Genomic DNA, 21,906 nt, shown 5'->3' with positions numbered 1-21,906 from the left:
GTGCCCCTCGGCCATCGACTACCGAAGCTACCGCCGCACCTGTTCTGCCACTTGCCGCATCAACATAGACTACTTCCTTTGTTCCCATGTTCTTGAACCGTCGCTCTAGAGCTTCAGCTCGTTTGGCCCTTCTTTCGACATTAAATTCTGGATGCATATTCCTAGGGAAGGGCGGGACTACCAAGGCATTCCTGATTTCACTATTAATTGTGACTTTTTTTTGAACTCCCCTGTCTGGGTTGAGGCTTACTTTTGCAAGGATTACCCTGCCCGTCTCGGTCGTGCTTAGTCTCTCTAATTGGGAGACTCGCACTGCCTCCGCCAATTCTGCCCACGTGTTATGCACCCCGAGTTCGAGCAGTCGTTCGCTCGAGGTACCCATGGGCAGTCCTAGCGCCTTCTTAACGCATCTTCGAATCAGGCAGTCTAACTTCTCTTTTTCGCCGGCCTTGATGTCCAGGTAGGGCGTGGCGTAACTGATTCTGCTTATTACGTATGCCTGGATTAGTTTTAGTAAATTTCTCTCCTTGAGGCCTCTTCCTTTAGTGGCGACCCTCCTCAAGAGCCCGAGGGTTTGCATCGCGTAACTTTCTAATTTTTTCAGGACCTCTCCGTTGTGACCGTGGGATTGAATGACCATCCCCAAAATCCTGATCTGATCTACTTTTGGCACCGGTTTGCCCTCCACCTGAATATGAAACTCCCCGCTATTCTTGCAGCGGAGGTACTTTGGGTTATAAACGAACAACTCAGATTTATGCGGGGAGCACGAAAGTCCCCTTTTAGCCGCGTAATCGACAATGATGTCGGTCGCTGCTTGCAGGCGTTCCTCCGTACTCGCATCGCTCCCCTGGTTAATCCAGAGGTTAATATCGTCCGCATACAGGCTAAAATTTAGCCCCTTGATTTGGTTAAGTTTACCCGGGAGGCCTCTCATTGCCACGTTGAATAGAAAAGGCGATAGCACTGAGCCCTGCGGTGTGCCTTTGCTTCCTAACTCTATCGTAGGAGATTCTAAATTTTGAAATATCATGCAGGCTTTTCTGCCCGATAAGAAGTCTTTTATGTAGTTGTACGTTCTCTCCCCTACTCCGAGCACTTCGAGCCCTTCGAGAATAGCCTCGTGCGTGACATTGTCGAAGGCCTTGGTGAGGTCTAGGCCCAGGATCACTTTGGCTGAAAAACGACCATTGAAGGTGTCGCCACCACACGGCGGACTGGCGAAAGAAACGACGGAAACGCGCGGTGATACCAGGGCCTGGGTCAACGCAGTCAAAAACGGACACCAGGTGAGCGGTTCGGGTGGGGCTGCTTCTCTCTCCCCCCTTTCCACTCCCTTCCCAAGGGCGCGTAGCGCCGAGCAAGATCAAATAGCAGCACTCAGGGCCCAAAACGAGATGCTGCTTAAGAAAATTCACGAATTGGAATCCAAAATTAACCAGTCTTCTCCGCCCTCGCCTCCCGCGGCTGAGGTAATGGAGAGTGAGCTCGTGGTGCCAAAGGCGGTAACAAGCTTGGAGGCAGCATTCGAGGCCCGATTCGGGGCCACGGAGGCACGATTCATTGCCATAGAAAATCAAATTTCAATGATGGTCAACGCCATCTCCAAATTACAAGAGACAATCCCCGCGATGATTGCCAAACAAATTGCGCATTCCTTACGCTCCTCGCGCAGGCCCGGCGGTCCCTTACCCGGCCGTCCTAACAAAACTTCTAGACGCACCCCTGAGGTAGACGATGACGACAACTGCTCGCTCTCCGGTATGGAGGATGCCCCCCTTCCCGCGAGTGTTGGCTCCGGAGCAGCGTCAATACAACCCCTCCTCAGCCTAAATGACCATGGCGAGCAGCCCTAAGATCAGGCGCTCCCCAAGAACCAATTCGGCCACCCCCGTCCAAATTGTCCAATGGAACTGTCGGGGCTTCCGTTCCCGCGCAAAGAGGGCGGATCTCCGACTTTACTTTTCAACTTTCAACTCTCTTCCCGCGGTGGTTGCCCTCCAGGAGCCAGGGAGTGGCGTCACCCTCACAAATTACATCACCTTTCAGCAGGACCCCTCTTCCTGCGTCTGCGTGCATAAAAATTATACGGCTACTCTAGTTGACTTAGAACTTGACACTGAACATTCCTACGTGATGGTGACACTTCTTCCGCTCAAGAAACAAGATGCGCCACTCCACGTACTCAACATCTACTGCTCCCCCAGACTCAAAAATGTAACGTTCGCAGCACTCTTTAGCCGCGCTCTAAAGGCTGCGGGCAGGGACTCCTTGGTGATTGTGGGTGATTTCAACGCCCACAGTACACTCTGGGGATACGTGCGTGAAGAGAAGCGGGGACGCAAGCTAGCGGAACTCGCGTCCACGCTGGGCCTGACTCTTCACACTGACCCTGCATATTCAACGCGGATAGGTAATTCAGTGAGCCGGGACACATGCCCGGATCTCACCTTTACCAAAAACATTGTACACGCAGAATGGATCAACACCGAGGAAACCCTCGGTAGTGACCACTGCCTTATCAATACCACTGTAAGAACTAAACCATTGGCAAGACCCCACGCACAAGCTCGGCTACCCGACTGGAATAAGTTTCGGCAAAGCTACATCAATTCGGCCTCTATCCACGAACAAGGATACCACGCGTGGGCACAAGGATTGGTTACACATCTTCGTTCGGTGGAAACACAAATTCAGCTCTCGGAGGCCACTCCAGAGGTGGACAACCACCTTCTGCACCTTTGGGAAGCGCGGCACAGCCTCGTCCGCAGATGGCGCCGCCAAAAACAACAGAAAGCTCAAAATTCGTATCGCCGAGCTCACTCAGCGAGCGGCAGAGTACGCGGCCCAACTCGCCGACTCAAACTGGGTAGACCGCTGCAACACGGCGGCCAGACAAATGTCGAGCCGGAGCACGTGGCGCCTTTTCCGTGCCCTAATTGACCCGACTCAAACCCGCGCCGAGACACAAAAACATCTCCAACGAGCTATTCATAGCTTCGATGGAAATACATCAAAATTAGCATGCAAACTGCGCGACCAGTATCTTTGCACTAAGCAGGACCCCGGAGGACCCGCGTACTCTCGTATGCAGGTTCAGAGAACGCGGATCTGAATCAACCGTTCCAGTTGCATGATCTGAAGGCGGCCCTGGCTAAAATGAAACGAAGAACGGCACCGGGCCGGGACAAGATAACTGTGAAACTGCTTGCCAATCTTCCCGACCCCGCCTACGAAACCCTCCTCGCTTTCATCAACTCGATCTGGCTTGGTGAGGCACCTCTACCAATTGAATGGAAGACCGCCCTGGTAACTTTCATTCCGAAAGCCGGCAAAGCCACAAACACAGACAACCTCCGCCCCATCTCCCTCACGTCTTGTGCGGGAAAGCTGATGGAGATCATGGTGCGGGACAGGCTGTCTGGGTTTCTGGGAAATAAAAATACATTCGCAGACACCATGTTCGGTTTCCACCCGCAAAGGTCCGCTCAGGATGTTCTGCTTCAACTCGACCGAGAAATTCTCAACCCTGTCGAATATCCCTTCAACGATAAGGCAGTACTCGCCCTTGACTTGAAGGGGGCTTTCGACAATGTCACACACGAAATCATACTGCAACATCTCTCCCAGACGAACTGTGGACATAACACATTTCAGTACATCAAGCAATTTCTCTCAGATCGGCAATCTTTCATCCGGCCCAGAACACGGCCCATATAAACTGGGAACGAGAGGCACCCCACAGGGCGCGGTCCTCTCGCCATTACTTTTCAATCTGGCCATGATGAAACTCCCGGCTCAGTTGGCGACGGTCGAAGGCATCCAGCACGCGCTGTACGCCGACGACATAACCATCTGGGCCAAACACGGATCGGTTGGAGACATTGAGGCTAACCTGCAGCAAGCGGCGCAGATCGTAGACGCTTACGCCCGCCGCTGCGGCCTTCAATGCTCACCGTCCAAATCCGAATTTGTGCACATTCGCCCGTCGCCTAAGTGCACCACAAAAATGGAACTATCCCTGGCCAGCAGTCCAATACCCGAACACGATGAGATTAGAGTACTTGGTCTCCTTATCCACAAACGTCGACGGGCTGATACAACACTAGCAAAACTGCGCAAGGTGGGGGACCAGGTGGTGCGCCGGGTTTCCAACAAACGCGGGGGGTTACGGTGCACAGACGCTTTGCGGCTGGCGCATGCATTCGTGACCAGTCGAGTACTCTACTCGACTCCTTATCTCCACCTACGCAGATTTGATGAGAACGCTCTCGAAGTGATTCTCAGAAAGATGTACAAGCGTGCCCTCGATCTCCCGATCAACACATCCAACCAGCGTCTTATGGGTCTGGGGATGATAAACACATTCGCAGAGCTCCGAGAGGCGCACTTGACTAATCAATACACAAGACTTTCAAAAACGCCGACGGGACGCCGCCTATTAGCCCGACTACACATCCACCACCCAACATTTACGGAAGAGCGCGTACGCATTCTGAAATCTGGAGATACGCCCTGCACGTACGCCCTCTTCCGGCCAACATGACACGTGACGACCACAGTGGCAGGCGCCTTGCGCGGGCGGAGGCACTGGCCCGTCACTATGGGAACAAACACGGAATTTTCTACGTGGACGCCTCCGGCCCTCACTATGGGGGGTGGTACACAGCCGCAGTCGTCCATCAAAAAATCACGGTGAATGGCCTAACGTTCCGAGCTCAAGACATAACACATGCGGAAGAAGTTGCCATCGCGTTAGCCGCCGCAGACAAGGACTCACGAGTCATCATCACCGACTCGAGAGGGGCCTGCAGAAATATTAAACAGGGGTACATTCCTCTCTTTGCGCACCGCATCCTTCAAAACAGTGACTACCTCGGGGCCCCCGCGTCTCGAACGATTGTATGGGCTCCAGCTCACATGGGCCTCGAAGGCAATGAAACGGCCGACGCCGCCGCCCGCGCGCTCACTCTCCGGACAACGCCTTCAGACCCTTATGATACGGATCTCGAACCCAATCCGGCTCTCACTTTTCGAGAAATTATTGAATTATTTCAATTCGGCCATGCAATTTATCCTAAGTCTTGTAAAGGCCTTACAAGGGTGGAGGAACGCACACTCCTCCGCCTTTACACCAAAACACTGCTGTGCCCGGCAGTTTTAAAGCACTTTGATCCTACCTGTACAGGAAAGTGCCCGCACTGTGCGGATAAGTCTTCGGACATCTTCCACATGATGTGGGCATGTCAGTCAACCCCGAACCTCACCCCCAAACCCAACCCCACCCGGGAGGACTGGGAGGCAGCCCTGCTCGGCTGCTCCGATCTGGCAAGCCAGAAGGCCCTGGTTCACCGAGCCCGAGCCGCAGCGGTCGCCAATGGGCTCCTGTAATGAGGAGCCCACCTAGTGTTTGCGTGAGGTTGCTCCGGCTACCTCAAGCTTCCTCCGAATAAAGGTTTTACACACACACACCTCAAATAAATGTGACCGCGGTCGCCCCTGCCTGGCGATCTCTAAATTTGTGGTGACCCGGAGAACCGTGCCTTCACCCCGATGGCATATTGGCAAGGCCCGGCTTTCGACCCGCCGCTTCCGATGTTCCGGCCTGCAGGCGTCGGCGGATGGTTCGCTCAACTAGAGGCTGCGATGTACCAGAACTGCATCACCATCCAGCAGTTCAAGCACGCAGTCCTCTCCGAAATCGTACCCGACATCTTCTGCCGGCTTGCCTGCCCTGCCTCGAGTTGCCGGCCATACGATGAGCTGCGTGCTGCCGTACTTCAGCGAAAGTTACTGCGCACTGCCGATCTACGACGCAGTAGACCCGCTCTCGCCGCCGCCAGCATCCGCAACCTCACCAGCATCTCTCGTCTACGGCTGCATCCTTGGGGCACAGCACGCCGCAGCTGTCTCCGGCCAGCTCCCTGCCGCGACAACCGAGAACAAGGAACCGACATATGTGGCGTCTTGGCGATGGCGACGATGATGATAGTGTCTGCTCTCATCTTGGCTGGAAACGGAATGTCGCCGCCCCGCGACCACCCGCCCACTCAGAGAACCGAGGCAATGAGGCTGCTCATCAACACGCTCGAGGTTTTGTCGGCCGAGCGGCGAGACCTAATGCCGAGGAACTTGGAAGGATTGCTCACATACAGCGACCTTACACACTTCAAACTCTCTAGGAGAGTATACCCACCACCACACAAATCACAAACAAGACAAGAAATTGCTAGGAGGAAACTACAAACGAACTCCTTCCCCAACCCTACGATTTACGCACACATATTTCCAGACAGCATAAGCTCATCCAGCACTAGGTGCAGAGAGAAAGCAGACCTTAATCATATCCTGTGGGATTGCTGAGGTCCCGCCATCCAAGGCTCTCATAGAAGCTCCTTCACTTGAATCCTGGAATTAAGTGCTGTGTAACACGAGCCCCGATATACAATTCGGAGGCGAGAACCGCGCTGAAGAAGTCGCCGCAAGCCACCAGCTAACGGCCACTTGGCTCTTCCACTAAAACCCAGTACCACTACTCCAAAGAAGTTTTTTCTCTCTCTCAAACAGTTAAAATTAAAAAGCATTTACTGAGACTTTCATTTCATAAACAGAGTAGCACTTTTTGCTTATCTCGTAGAATCTGGTCCTGTAAGAGAGACCAAGCAGTACATCTGGTCCGTTGATCTGGCAGAGATTGCAATTTTTTTATATACTTAGCTCCCTTACATCATTTCACCGTGGAGAATGCACTGCTAAAGCCGACTGTAGCCGCATTGTTTTTCATGCTGTGCTCCCGACTGGGCCAGCTCGTACATAAGTACATGGTTGTAGTCAAGTGCTTCATCCCTGTGACCCTGAGATACTGCAAACCACTTCATCTCAAAGGTAACAGCCTTGTCATGGTAGCTTTTCTGCCTGTGATTGGCAAGTCGAACTGCTCTCTACCTTTTGTATCACGCACAACCAGGTTTGGGCAGCTTGTATAATAGCACATATATTATTGATTGCTAAACGCATAATACAACCCCAACTTGTTGAAACTTTGGACCAAGTTTCAGTGCATGAACCCGGAACATATCACAAAGGCCAAGCAAGCATACTTTCCCCATTACCTATACCTCGTGGCCTTGCAACCATCCCACACGCAAACACTACACTTGAGATACTTTGATGGAAACTTTATTGGATTTACAATTGCCATCGTCATGAATGAAAAAGAGCAAATGAGAGCATGAAACAAAAATTACAAGGGGAGCAGGAACGACTACAAAGGCGATGCAGGAAGTAGAAAAACGGAAAACAAATGACACAAGAAAATCAGCTATGCCTGCATCTGGTAAGCACAAGACCACTGCACCGATGGCAAGGTTCGAGGGCATGTCCAAAAATAGCAGTCATCCTCTCTGCAAACGCCAGCCCAACACACAGCCGCCTTTCCGTCAATACGCAGAAAAAAATAGTAGTTATGACAAGGTATGAACTGTCTTCCAGCAGTGAAGAGAAACGGACAAACTAATATTACACATTAAATGTGAAGAGCACACTTGTGTAGAAAACAGTGGTAGGTCCTATACCACTTTCTTGGCTTAAAACACATTTACATGACTGTAACAACTAACAAAATGCACAAACATCCAAATTTCACTCACAACTCTGACAATGATGTGAAAGCAATTACAGCCAATGGGAGAAAACAATAACTGAGGACCTTTTCACTTTAACCCCAAGGTATGACACTAGCTAGGAGAACGACTGGCCAGAGATCACAAACTAGACAACTTTCAATTTAAAATGCTCACAGGCGCCTTTGCCACTGCTAGCAAAACGCACACGAAACACTCGCAGAGAAGTTCAAACCAGTCCCACCACAACCCACTGCATACACAGTGACAATTGGCACACGTGAGCTCACAATGATGTCGCTGTGCGATGCCAAGTCGCAGCGCCACTGCAGGCCAGAGAGACGAGTTCTGGTAGCCCGCGATACTCTCATGTGCAGCGCTGAAGGTCAATCCGACACATAAGATCAGGCGGAACACGATGCAGCATTAACCACACACCAGAACCACAGGAATGCTGCATGCACCATGCTGAATGACTTGGAACAGCAAGCCTGCCACACTGCATCGAGCTTCCCACGCCATTCACTTCAGTGAAAAAATCCGTCTCAAAAGACTTGCACACCCAGACAAGCAAAAACTTGCATCACCCATGTCAAGCACATATGTGCCCTTCTATACCATTTGAAAAAAAAAAAATTGCCAAGGGCATGTACAAAAAGGGATGTAAGGAGGCACAAAGTAAATGGAAAGCTCAAATTGTTTGCAATGTGTGCGTAACGGGAAGTGGGCGGGAAAGCAAATGCACGTATTTACAGTGCGTTGCTGCTACCACATGAAAACGCTTCCACTTGAGGTATCCCGCAGCCAAAAGGGGTTCCAGCATTGTCTGTTTAGGGACAAACTGAAAGAAAAAATTGGGAAAAGACCCGTTCGATACAAGCCCACTATTCACTAGAAAAACTGTACCAAACTGATGATGTCTGCGTATGCAAAAGTTCCAAACTAAAACATTCTACAAAATCGCTTCAGGGCTCTAATCGAGCTCAGATGTTGCATCCTTCGCCTAGCAGGTCGCCAGTCTCACACTACCTGCCAAGGTGGGCACAGAGATTAATTAAACGAAAAAGAAACGAATGGCTGATTATGATGCGCTTCTCTCCCAGCGGCTCAGGGCGGCAGCTGTACTTTTCTCCTCAATTTCTAGGACCGACACCCCGTTACTGTGTTGCTAAACCAATCGAGACCTAATTGCTCCGTCCAGGCAAGTTCACAGAACGAGAGGCGACGGCACACAAGCGGCAACCACCGACGCCAAACGAGAGACCAGCGACACCATTACGCAATGCAATGAACTCTTTCGAAAAGAGAGATTAAAAAAAAAAACGACGAATGTAGGAGGCATTTCGCACAATCCACATCACACCTCCCACACCTAAGCTCGCTCCTCCTATATGACCAGACGCGAAGGAAGAGATGACCATGACTCGTTTATGAGCAGGCAATTAACGTACAAGTAACTCGACCAAATACAGAGCAGGATAGACCCGTGCCCGGCATCAGGCCCTCGCAGACTGGCACCTCAGTATAAGAACCAAGCATGCCACTTGCACAGTTAAAAAAAAAAAAATAAAGAGTGGTTACATAGTGCCTGAAAGGTCCGTCAAGGGCACACGAAGCTGCTGACTGAAAAAGAGAGCCTAATGCAATACAAGTTCCTGCATGGTTAAGAGCAGTGGCTATCCAGCAGCCAATGTCAGACTCTGAGAGCTCCCCAAAAGAAAGAGAAGACTAAGAAAGTACCATGCTTCCTTGCCTTTTGTTCAACGTCATCCCAAAGTTGATCCTGTGTGTTGCCCAGGGCTGCAAGCTTCGTAAGAGGTCAGAAAAATAAAGGCAAGCACAAGCTGGCAGCCGCAGAAGCCTTCCGAATAAAGGACCAGTGTGTGCCTATCCTGGAAGTCTCGGCAAAAGCCGCCATGAAATGACAACAAATGCCATTTTCAGAAGTGGTACCTTGCAAAATTTACATTGCCAATGATATAAGTTTTAATCCGTCCTAATCTGCCCAAAGCAGCCCACGCAAGCTGTGGACCATACTCTAAGAAAGTATTTAACACAATGCCCAAGGCTGCAGACGAAACTAGAAACCGAATGCAGAAAACGAAAATGCAAGCCAGCAAATAAATATGGACACATGGACACTTCTCTTCGGCCCTTCCAGAAAGCTGCTGAGCAAACACAATTTGCAAGTGACTGCTGCAATCTTTGCCATTACTCACAATCCTATGTTGGGACAAACCTCAGTCAAATGTGACAAGCAGCAAAAGAAAAAGAGAACGAGAAAACAAAAAGAACTGCCATGCCGCACAGACTCCTACCGAACCTTGCAAAACCCACAACAGACAGGCCACGTTGGGACAACGCAAAAGAGGTGTGATGTCGAGAGGGTGCAAGCAGCACCGGTCTGATGCCGGTGCACACTAGGCGGCCACTTCCTCGGGGGGCTTGGGGCCAGCCGCTGGCATTGCCGCTGTGGGTGCACTGTCCCCCACGGAGGTGGTGTTCTCCTTGGCAGCCGGTGCAGCTTCCGTCTCTGCTTTCGCATCAGTCATCTCCACGTCAGCCTTGCTTTCCGCCGCTTTGTCCTCCTTGTTGTTAACCTCTGGCTCTTCCTTCTTTTCGTCTGCGTCGGCCTCTGAGTCTGCTTGCCGGGCCTTACTTGCACTCTCCTCGTTGTTCACCTCCTCTTTCTTGTGCTCCTTGCTCTCCTTGCTGGTGTCCTTGTTGCTGGCAGACTCCTCTTCAACAGTGGTTGCTGTTGAGGCTTCCTCAGCAGACACCTCTTCTTCCTCTTCGTCCTCCTCCTCCTCCTCCTTCTTGGACCGTTTGGAAGCTGGGCCTTTCTTGGCACTACCACGTGCCTGCTTGGCAGGGGTCCGCCGTGGAGTCTCCTGCACCATGCAGAAATGGGCATGAGAGCACAGGTTAGAAAGCCAGCAAATTCTAACTGCCTGCCTGGCCCCAGAAAATGCCAATGTATGGCTACTATACTGAACATTGATTAACTGAACACCCTCCCATGGGGCAACCGGCTCAAGGTGTGACTGGCATGGTCCGTGATCCGCCAAGTCTCTTCTGAAGCCCAAATTGCATGGCATAAAACAGCTGACAAGCTTACAATAGCAAGCATTACCACTATCTGAGGGTAGTTGAGCCATATAGTTTTGCTGTGCACGCACACAGTAATAACTGTATTAAGCTACACTCCCATCAGCATAAAAGCCACACGCACACAACCGGAGAGGATCAAGATATGTCCAGCCAAGAGAATAGAGCACTACACCTTCCAGAGCAAAAGTGACACACATTATTCTTAGCACAAGTGTTTGGCCATTGAAACCACAGTCAGTGCATCTAGCCTCGGTACCTTTGGTTGACGCTGCGTACTGTATCTTTAATACATATCATTCTAATGACAGCCATTGCAGGCATAAATCCACTGACTACATGAAAAAAAAAGCTCCATAGTTTCCAGACTCTTTCACAATGAGGCAAGGGAAACCACCATACAGTCAAATCTCGATATATCAACAAATCCCGTGGGACCGCAAGATCTTATTCGTTATTTTGAAACATCGCTGTAATGAAAAATATGTGGTTATAAGCCCGTGGTCAAGCCTTCATATAAAAATGACGTAGTCCCTTGGCTGTAAACATGTGTAGACAAGCGAAATCTCAAATGAAAATGTCACACTAACTTCAAAGCTGATTTATTTGAAGAAATCAATTATTTTCTTGTCCCGCGTGCAGCACACATGACTACACAGACTACACACTACATTACTCCACTACAGCCCATACACCTTCCGCGTTACACAACACCTCCGAGCAATGAAAGTATGAACTTTGTCAATGCTCTAAAAAACATCAGAGTTCGATATGAGCTCATATTCAGTGTTCCCTCTCGGTCTTTCAAAATGATCGCGGCGGACAGTCTGGAGAGGCCAATTCAATTTTTACCTGCATTGACTTCTTGGAATGAAAGCTGCTCACTTATTTTCTTGGCACCTTCACAGGCTGTAATCATCGTTGGATCTAGCACAAACTTCACAATAAGATAATTAGAGACAAAAAAAAAAACACGCCTTCCCGCACGTGTGAATGGCACGGATGAACGACCGCAAACGAATAAAACAGCATCCATGCACAACACACACACAAAAAAAAAGGGCAGGCCACAGGCAGCGAGGCCTGCTGGCTACTGCTTATTAAACCACAGCTTTGTGGTGGCGCTAGGAGTTGGCACTAGATATGCTGATGATGATGGCTACAGTCCATGAACCATCAAATGGCGGTTTTTGTTTCACGCGAAAGTTGCGAGCTGCGGCGCTTTTAATTTTAGCCGAATTCGTAATACTGATGTTCCTAGATTATAAAGGAAAAAGATATGTACGTTATTCTGAAACATACGCTGTACTGATATTCGTAATTCAGAAATATTTTTACATTGAAAATATAGGAAATCAGTTGGGGATTTTTAAAAAATTTGTTAATGTGGTGTTTGTAGTAACGAGATTTGACTGTACGTGTGCAATGAGTGCAAAAAGCCGGAAATGAGTCCGAAGCAATTTCTGAAACGGGATATTCTCCGTTTTGCAGCATAAAGTTGGAGGCTATAGAGCAACAAATTTATCTGGAGCACAGAATAACACAGAGCTAGACCAATTTAAAAGGAAAGACAGCTTACTTTTGAAAAAAAAAAAGAAAAAAGGAAGGGAGCTACAAACAATAAAAAAGTGCAGTCACACTTGCAGTCAGTCAGTGGGCAAGTCAGTGCAGTCAGTGGGCAAGGTCCTGCAAACCAGTGACCAACACTAGGTGGATGTCAATTTGTACTGACCTGCAAATCTAAAAGAATATTTATACGCCCAAGCAAAGAAAAACAAAACATGCAAGAGAAGTTGGCATAAGAACTGGAAATGTTTCACTCTCATTCGATACCGTTTCAATACATGAGTAGCGCCCAGCGAGACTGGACTATGACTAGATACATCACAAAACCCAAGTTCAATAGCACCTTATCATGACCAGGGTAGATGTTAATAATGTTATATCATTTAGAGTCCCTCAGGGGTTTTGAAGTGCCTGCTTGAGGCTTGCAGCTCCATTCGTTAAAAGCCCGCAGCCACATCATAACCTCATTTCACGTTTTTTCGCTTAGTACCTATCCAGAGTTGATACTAGTTTCCCCAGCACTATAGTTGGTTATGAGTCAAGAATGAGGCATCAAGTACTCCCCAAAGGAGACTCTCCTGCCAGTGGAGATAGTTCTCGACACTGCTCCCCTTCAGAGTGGAGGACATCAGCCTCTGTCCATGTCTCCCTAGGCTGAGCAGCTTCTTTCCTTCCTCCTGAGCACTGAACCAACACCAGGGCTACATGACCGTTGGACAATCGCGTTGCAAGCATTGACATTTCTCTGACTATGCTTGACAGTAGTAATGCTGTTCATGCCGAATGCTAAAAGTTACACTGCACTTGGTACAAGCAGTGACAAAAAAGTGGCCACGGGCCATACGCAATTATCAGCATCAATATTATGAACATTCTCTTGGGTGCCCTGCAGTGTGCCACAGGTTGCCAACGTGTGAGGTTGGTTACAGGCAATCGTGGCCATGGCCTCGCCGCGAAACTGACCATGCTGTTTGACAACTTCAGTAAGGTCATGACCGAGTGGAACTCACAGAGGGCTGATGGCAAGACATAATTGCTAGAGGTAAGCTTCATGGCTCAGTGCATCAGGCAGCACGAACAGACTGGTATCTCCACCAAAAGGCCTAAATCGTTGAAGGCTGTGGCCTGGCCGCCCCATGGCTACCAACGTCTTTGCTGAGAATGAACACTGCTGCCTTGCAGTCACTATCCGCTCCTTTCTAAAGCAACGACGCAACGCCCACTGCAAAGCCGTAAGCGCTCACGGCCACGGCATGGCTGGCCAGGTGGCTCGGGTTACGGTTCGGTTGATCGATTGATTCAAAGCCGACGGTGTGTACAAGCACCCCGCTCGGACCCATAAGGCGGATGCCACGTCCCCATTCTCCAGCCGCCGCCCCATTGGTCACAGTAGCAATGCTGCGTATGGTATGTTTGGCAGGGTCAGTTGCTTTCAGCCAGTCATTATAGGATCACAGCGTTCTTTAAATGAAAAAGAATGAAGACAGTACTGTTCAGAGCAGTTGTGTGGGTGTCCTTGTCCTGTGTCTTCACCTACAAGCACTGCAATTCCTTCAACCACTGCTTTCAAACGCTGGCCACACCGTAACCGCTGGTATGCGACATCAAGCCGAATGAAAGGGGCAATCAGAGGAGGAAAGGATGGATAAGAGCGCGGTGTGAACTAAGGCCCCCCCCTTGACCCATGTACAGTGACTCCAGTGAGTTGGAGAGGGCTCTGTGCCTTTCTTTGCTAGCTCGTCCGACCCACGGAGAGAGGGGAGTGCATGACGAACCGGAAGCAACTTCCTGCCTACAATGCTGCTTTGGTCGGCGAGACTTTCTTTTTCTGTTCTTGCTATGGCTTGATTTCGTAGCTTTCCTATTTGCCCAAGGAGGATCATGAGATGCAGCTTGATGACGCAAAATCCACCGGTGCCACTGCTGTTGCAGAGGTGGACACTGGGGCATGAACAGACAAGACCATGCTCCAGAGAAGGTTACAGAGAGGGTTTCCCTACCTCAGCGCTTGACTGGTTTTCCCAGGATATGCCCCTTAACCATAAAAGATGCAGCTTCAAACTGCAACCCTTTAGATATCAATATTCTCGCTAGTCGTGAAATGCTGTAGACTGGTTATGGCCATACGGTGATGGGATTGTCTCGCTGCGGGGGAATACACGACATTTCAATGCCACTTGAAAAAAAAAAAAACACCAACCTGCTGCCAACCAAGTAGCTACAGCCGATATGTCACAGGCCACGCAGGCGGCGGTGAAAGTTTATGGCGACTTGTTTGGTTTGTGGGGTTTAAAGGGGTGATGCCATGGCCATACAATATATTGCTATTTTGTAGTCTGGCAGATAATACTGGACCTGATTATTTTATTTCTGTAATTTGAGAGCCCTAGATGCATTTTTATTTCAAATGAAGTGACTGAAATTGAGGCAATGAAGCTCCTTCCAACGACAGCGACCGCCACGTTGACACGATTGGTGATGTCACAGACTGACTCCGCGTCATCTGCTGCTGAGCCTGTGCCGATAAGCTGACGATGCACTACTGTGTTCGCGCTTGCTCAAAGACTAGCATGACTCCCAATAAGTGTACTCAGCATGCATGTCTCTGAAGACAGAACACAGACTGTTGTGAAGTGCGATTTAGTTCTTGCCCACACATCCACCTTCAGTGTGACTGCCGCCATCATCCGTGGCAGCACTGCTGCCCCCCCCCCCCTCCCCCCATCCAACACACCCACGCCAGCCATGCCCTCGAGCCTTCTGCAAGCTATCTGCGCCACCAATACAGCAGATCCCTTGCGCCTGTGTCAGGAAAGCATGCTAAAATTTGTTTTTCTCGTAATAATTTTAGGCTAGGCTGCGAAAAAGGGAATCTAAAAAGTAAATGCTTTTTGAGAAAAGTTGAGCCATATGACGGTAGTTTTTGCTTACAGCCTTCCGCCGGTGCGGTGCACGTGTGCTTGTACACTAGCTCTGCTGCTAAGGCTTCGTCGAAAATAATTTCCTTCACCACAAAACAATGGCGTTAAGAGTGTGGGCCTTTTACTAAAATAGTAAAGCGCCTCACTGATCACTTACGAAATGCTGTCCGCTGTGGCTTTGATGCTAAGCAATGTAGGCCCAGCAGCGATTAGGGAGAAGCAGATGGGCAAAGCGCCGTCGTCCGCCGCGCTCGCGGGCGCCGCCATTGCCGTAAGTTTGCAGCATCTTGTGCTGTAAGCCATATGAGCTTATCATCTACATTCATAATGTGACTGGGGCCAGATTCGGGCCTGGCCACGAGCAGCGTAAACAATGGTGCTAAGACGCGACGGGGTATTGGGTCCCTTGATGTAGCGCGCCGCACCTTATACTCTACGCTGCTGCGCTTTCATATGGTACTTGAAGATTGCACAAAAACTGAGTTGGACGGCACACGATGCGCATTTTATGTATTGCTTTTGAAACGTGTTTCAGTGTAGTGTGTACACTGTTCGAGCGGGCCAGCTCATGCGGCTTTCGTACTCGGGTGCCAACGTGCTCCTGAATCCCGCCCACAGGCACCGCACTATTGCCTAGGTTAAAAGCGCTAACAGTGGCATGAGTGCCGTTTGGTACACCACATTGGCCTCACGTGACCGCGGTTGACACAGCGTTTGTTTATGTTGTCACCGGCTACGCTGGTGGCCAGATCAGCAAGTTGACCACGAAGAAATGAAAATACCAGTCTTAAAACAAAAACCTGCAGCTCCGATGGAGCTGAAACTTTCAGTTTTAGTTGCTTGGCACATCGGGAATAGGATTCAATAAAGAGTTTATACAGTCGAGTCCACTTATAATGAACCTGACGGTCACGCTGATTTTGAAGTGGACTTCTCATATTATACAGACGAAAATCAAAAAGACTGCGTTTATTTTTTAAAAACATCTGTGATTTGCATCTGCTTTTACAAAGTGCACGCTACTTCGACGTTTTCTAGCCTGTCCAGAGCGGCCAAGTGTTCATCTCCAAGGCCCTTGCTGGCAACAAACTGTTTCAGGGACGCGATGTAAGTAACCATTGTTGAAGCGCTCATGGCAACTAGCGGCAAGTCATCATTCTCGACATCTTCTCCGGAGTCTACGCCTTTAGTTGCTCGCACTTCGCATGCTATGGCTTCGTCAGTGTATGGCTCTGCTATCTCAGTGTCATCGTCTGCACCCACGAAGTCGTTCCAAGCAACATCAGGTACGGCCAGTTGCGCGTCAACTACGCGTTGCTACAAATCTATTTGTGTAAGATCGCAAGACTGTTCGACAACCTTTTCCGTCGTTCCTGGACTCCTTACAGAAACAATTCACAATGCTCTCCGCAGTTAGCTCAATCCAAGAGAACTTAAGCATTCCCACAGCGTCAAAGAGACCCGAAATGGAGCGACAGCACCTGGTCTCTCAATTGCAATCAGCATCCGCTGGATTACGCGCCACCGATAAGAAATCTTGAGTGCGTGAATGATGCCCAAGTCCAGAGGCTGAATCTTACACGTCGCATTCGGTGGCAGAAAAAGTGTGGTCTCCGCAGTCAGAGAAGGCTGCACGTGATGCGTTTGGCAGTTGTCGAGCACAAGTAAGACCTTCCTGTTTTCCTTCGTCATGTCATGATCGAATTCAACCAGCCACTCGGCGAACAATTCGCACGTCATCCAAGCCATTCTGTTGTGTCTGTAGCGGATTAAAACATAAGTCCCAAAGCACCGCGGCTTGCAAGACTTCCTGATGACAGATGGCAGCCACCTGTCACTGCCATCTATGTTTGTGCACAACAGGACGGTCCCACGAAGCTTACTGTGCTTTGCACCAGCACGTGTCTCCTTTAAGGAGGGATGCGGGGATCAGATCGCGAAAATCGCGGAAAAAAATCGATTTTTGAAAAGTGCGCTTTTCGGAATCTACAACATTATTTCTATGTTTTCCTGAAATATTTCACCAAAAAACAAACTCTAAGTAGTCTAAATAAATATATTTATCGGTGCCGGCGTCGAGATATTCTTCCCGAACCGCGAAAAAGCTGCCAAGTTCACGGCATGACTGCTTGACTTTCCCGCCACGGAGCGCCGCCATTTTGGCATCGTTGGAAAGCCAGACTCTTCAGCTCTTTGTCCCAACCCCTCCCTTCCTTCTCCGCCAGCTAGCAAGCGCACAAAAAAGAAATATCCGCAGGACGGCAGCACGAAGCAGCCAATGAATATCGCGCCCCGATTGGCTCTGCGCCGCGACGTGTTGCTAGGCGCCTCCTCATTGGCTGATGCCGCCGCAATAATGGCAGCCAGCGCAAGGAGCGTCTGCTTTGTCCGCCGCTGGAAAGCAATTCTTTTTCTTGCGTTTCGAGTCTTTGACCACGTGCAATGGATCAGCGAATGTTCGAAAAGAAGTTCCGGACAAAGCATGCTTACGGGAAGCGAAAACGCAAGCCTGTTACAGCAAGGAAGAAGCGGCGATCATCAACAGGTGGTTCTACCGAGCCGAGCGTCCGTTCGGAATCGGCGGAGTACGCGCCCAACGTGCTATGCGATCTCTCTCCCAATGTGCTGTGCGATCTCTTGCCGAGTCGGGCACCAGCCAGCGATTGTGAGAACAACCAACAACGTGCTGCGCTGTCGAGGCACGGGTGCAATGTTACTTCACCAGCGACGATCGACATGCCAGTGAGCGTCGCCGCACACGTGCGTCTCGCCGTGCACGGACGTGCCACTGCAAGTTCGTCGGGTGAGGCACCAGCCAGCGAAGGTGAGACAGGCCACAATTTCTCGCCGTTGAGCCGTGGGCGCAACGTTAATTCGCCAGTGAGGACCGACACGCCAGTGAATGTCACCGTATGCGAGCGTCCCGGCACAAGCTCGTCGAGTGGAGTGGTCTTGCAACAGTCATTACCGCCTGACTGCACAGTGGAGACACGTTTCTGCGATGTGTTTTTCAACTCCAAAATGTGTCCACAGCCGACAACCGCGAGTGAAGGCAATCCTATGCCATCGACGAGTTACGGTGTTCGCGGGCGCGCGCTCGCTTTCGCGGACGCGCCGGCGGCCGAGCCATCGACGAGTTACTACGGCGATCGCGGGTGCACGCTCGCTTCCACGGACTCGCCGGTGGCCGATCATCGCAGTGACGAATATTCATCCAGTGAGCGTCGCACTATTCAAGCTCACCTCAAAACACGATTTGTGTCCGCGGAAACGGCAAAGGTGCAAGCATCGAGTGTTTGCGAATCGCTTCGCGCGGTTTCAGCTACGGAGCGCAAGTTTGCGCTGACTGACTCAAGAGAAGATGCCATTTCCGCACCTCCAGAAGATGAATTTATGCTTGTGCAAGTAGCAGCCTTGAACTCGCTGATTAGTTCCATGCTTTGCCCAATTTGTCACCAGCCTGGCCTAACAGTGCATCGGGAAACTAAATTAGGGCTAGCTGTGAAGATGGTGCTTTCGTGTATTTCCTGTGGTGCCCTCCAATCTGAATGGTCTTCACAAAGGCAGAGTGGTTCTAGAGCCTTTGATATCAACATCAGATCAATTCAAGCGATAAAGAGCATTGGTAAAGGACCAACTGCTCTCAATGACTTCTGGGCCACCATGAATGTTTCACATAGAGGATTACACCACAAAACATATGAGGAGCATCTAAAAAAAGTCTTTCAAGCCTGCTGCAGAAGCAGCTGCAAACAACATTTTTGCAGATGCTGTAGAGGCAGTGAGAAAGGTGTACACAGAAATGGAAACTACCTTTTCAAAGAATATTACAGTCGTGTACGATGGCACGTGGCTGACACGTGGCCACAGTTCCCACACTGGCGTAGGCTGTGTAATTGAGTTTCATACAGGGCTTGTGTTAGACTGTGTGGTTCTCTCGAACTTCTGCCTTGGGTGCAGCAGACAGCCAGCTGAAAGTGACCCCACTTATGCTGAGTGGAAGCAACAGCACCAGTGCCAGAAAAACACTGATGTGAATTCTGGACGAATGGAGGTGGAGGCTGCACTGCAGCTGTTCAGGCGCTCTTTGAGCAAGAATGATCTCCGGTACACAAACATAGCCTGTGATGGGGACAGCCGCATGTTCCGCACTCTGTGTGACGAAGAAGTTTATGGTTTTGTGCAGCTCTCCAAAGAGGACTGCATAAAGCACGTGAAAAAAAAGGATGGGTGCTGCACTTCGCTCCCTGGTCAGCAAGGCTAAAAAAGGAGAGCCACTAGGTGGAAAGAGGGGCCTGACACAGCAGCTGATGAAAAAACTGACTGACTACTATGGCCTCGCTCTGCGGAACCACTCAGAAGTTGAATAAATGCAAAGGGCAGTAATGTCGACCTATTATCATGTGACGTCGACGGATGGTGAGCCCCATCATGAGCTGCGTCCCCCTGGCCCCTTAGCTGGTGCAAACATCGATCAGCAGAGGCAGAAGGACAACCACCACCCCCTCACAAGTACAAGTTATCACCGAAGGTCGCTGAAGCACTTCTGCCAGTGTACCTGCGCCTCTCAGACCCTCAGTTGCTGGCCCGGTGCAGGGGAGGCAAAACTCAAAATGCGGCTGAGAGCCTCCATTCAGTGATTTGGTCACTATTATCGAAAGACCAGCATGCCTCACTGTTCGCTGTGGAAACAGCAGTGCACGAGGCGATTTTGAAGTACAACTCAGGCAATCTGAGAGCATATTCAAACCTGTGCACAACATTGGGCCTGCGCCCTGGAGCCCTTTCTCTTCAGCGGGCCGCCGAGAAAGACTCTCAGCGCATTAAGAAGGCGCACAAAGCCCATCTTTTGAAAGGACAAAGGTCTAAGAAATTGCCTGCTGCCAGAGACATGAAATTTTACAGTGCAGGAGCATTTTAGACAGTGTGTGCCTGTTTGGAACTTTCGAGCTTGTTTTCTGAAAACTTCGTTTTGAACTTACCACCTTGCTTGTGGAAAGCGCAGCATCGCAATGGGTGCATGGATTTTTATCCCGTTTGTCTTGTTGTAATTGCTGAAATGTGCTTTACATCAAGACAGTCTCAGATTTGCTATTTAGGCTCACCATTTTTTTATTACACAGTAATTAGAGCATGATACCTTCTAAACATAAAGAGAAGATGTATAGTAAGTCATTTAGGAAAAGAGCAGAGAAGTTTAAAAAAATTTAAGGAGAATCTTGACCTAGACCACACTTCTTAGTAACTATTAAGAACATTTACAGACCCATAGCCCATTTTGCTGTCATGCTAGGCTTTCCACGAGCAAGCAACATGTTACCAACATATAAACAATGGTAAAATAAAAACTACTGAAGCTATCATTTTGAAACTTTATACCTTTCTGTTTGATGCTATTTCAAGCCAGCCTGCCAAATTTCATCCCTCTAAGTCAAAAAATAAAAAAGTTTGCTCCGATCCCCTCATCCCCCCTTAAAAGGCATGGGTTTCTGATGGCAGCATCTGATGACATCTCCCTGAGTGTAGCTTGTTATCGTTGGAATGTTATCAGAGAACCGCGCATCGATGTCTTCGATGTTCGCTAAGGCCGGAGTAGTTTTCCGGAGTAGTTTTCCGGAATCTCACCACGGAGTAGTTTTCAAGACCATCGCTGGCGAAGCGATGGTCTTGAAAACTACTCCGTGGTGAGATTTAAACCAGTGCATTCACCCATAGCCTGGGCTGAAATCGGAAAATCCAATAAGGAAGCGAAGTCTCTTGCCTTGCAATGCATCAGCGGACCACTGAAAGGAATTTTGAGGGACCGGACGTCAGTAAACCATTAATGGGGGACACGACCTTTGAAAACCGAAGATTATATATTCCGGAAGTATGTCTTATAAACTACCCTTTCTGTAATTATCAATGCCCAGAATACCTCAAAATTAATTATATAACAAGCGGCAGCAGCCGCGGAGCAGCAAGCAAGCGCTGAAACTTCGCGTGCGCGCCATTCCTCTCCCACCGAACTGAGCGCCTCCATCTTGGTCTTGTTTTGTTCGTGAATTCTTGCGCTTTCTTCTGCTACTGAGCGCCGCCATCCTGGTATCGTTCGAAAGCTCAGCGTCGCGCCGTGCCGTTTGTGAATTCTTCGGTCATCGCCATCTTGTAACAATCGCACAAACACAAAAGAAGCGTGGGTCTGCCAGGGGTGGATCACGCAGGTCCTTCGATGAAAGCGCACCTCCGATTGGCTGCCATGTTGAAAGGCGCCTTCCCATTGGCTGCTGCTGCGGCAGTGGGCAAGTTGGCAACAGCAGCGAAACGCTGCTGTCTTTCACAAACCACGCCGGCGTCTTTATTTCTCGCAACTCCCATGATAGAGATGGATCGTAGCTCGTTTGAGAAGAAATTTTTGACGACGCACGCCTTCAGAAAACGGAAGCGCAAGCCTCCTACGGCGGGAAAAATATGGCAGCCAGCACGAGACACGGAGCTGGCCGAGCACCCGACTGAACATGCGGACAGCGTGGCATGCTATCTTGCACCGTTCGATAGCAGCAGCGAAGCTGGTAATCACCCTATGCCATCAACGCCGATCACCCAGACGACGAATGACGCACCAGCGGAGGCTCTCACACCGCGGTGAGCGGCCGCGATAATCAGCAGCCAAGATCGCGCCGTTGCAAGCGACGCTGGTCGAAGGTCAC

The 21,906-nt window shown here is 49.9% G+C and overlaps 1 protein-coding gene and 1 pseudogene across 2 annotated transcripts in view; one reads left to right on the top strand and one right to left on the bottom strand.

The window, feature by feature from the left end:
• Positions 1 to 7,163: 7,163 nt before the first annotated feature.
• LOC146195303 (uncharacterized) overlaps positions 7,164 to 21,906 on the bottom strand; it is a 32,218-nt gene continuing 17,475 nt past the window's right edge. For both annotated transcript variants that reach the window (XM_084597748.1, XM_084597749.1), the window contains exon 4: positions 7,164 to 10,513. In XM_084597748.1, coding sequence (XP_084453874.1) covers positions 10,043 to 10,513 — 471 coding nt within the window. In that variant the 3' untranslated portion in view covers positions 7,164 to 10,042. The remainder of the gene's footprint in view (positions 10,514 to 21,906) is intronic.
• Positions 18,148 to 20,144, top strand: LOC146195304 (uncharacterized; annotated as a pseudogene).

The sequence above is a fragment of the Amblyomma maculatum genome, chromosome 3 (assembly GCF_055883805.1).
Source record: "Amblyomma maculatum isolate TAMU_Amacu chromosome 3, ASM5588380v1, whole genome shotgun sequence".
In the NCBI taxonomy this organism is placed as follows: domain Eukaryota; kingdom Metazoa; phylum Arthropoda; class Arachnida; order Ixodida; family Ixodidae; genus Amblyomma; species Amblyomma maculatum.
The sequence above is the reverse complement of the archived record's forward strand: the minus strand, read 5'-3'. Positions and strand labels throughout refer to the sequence as shown.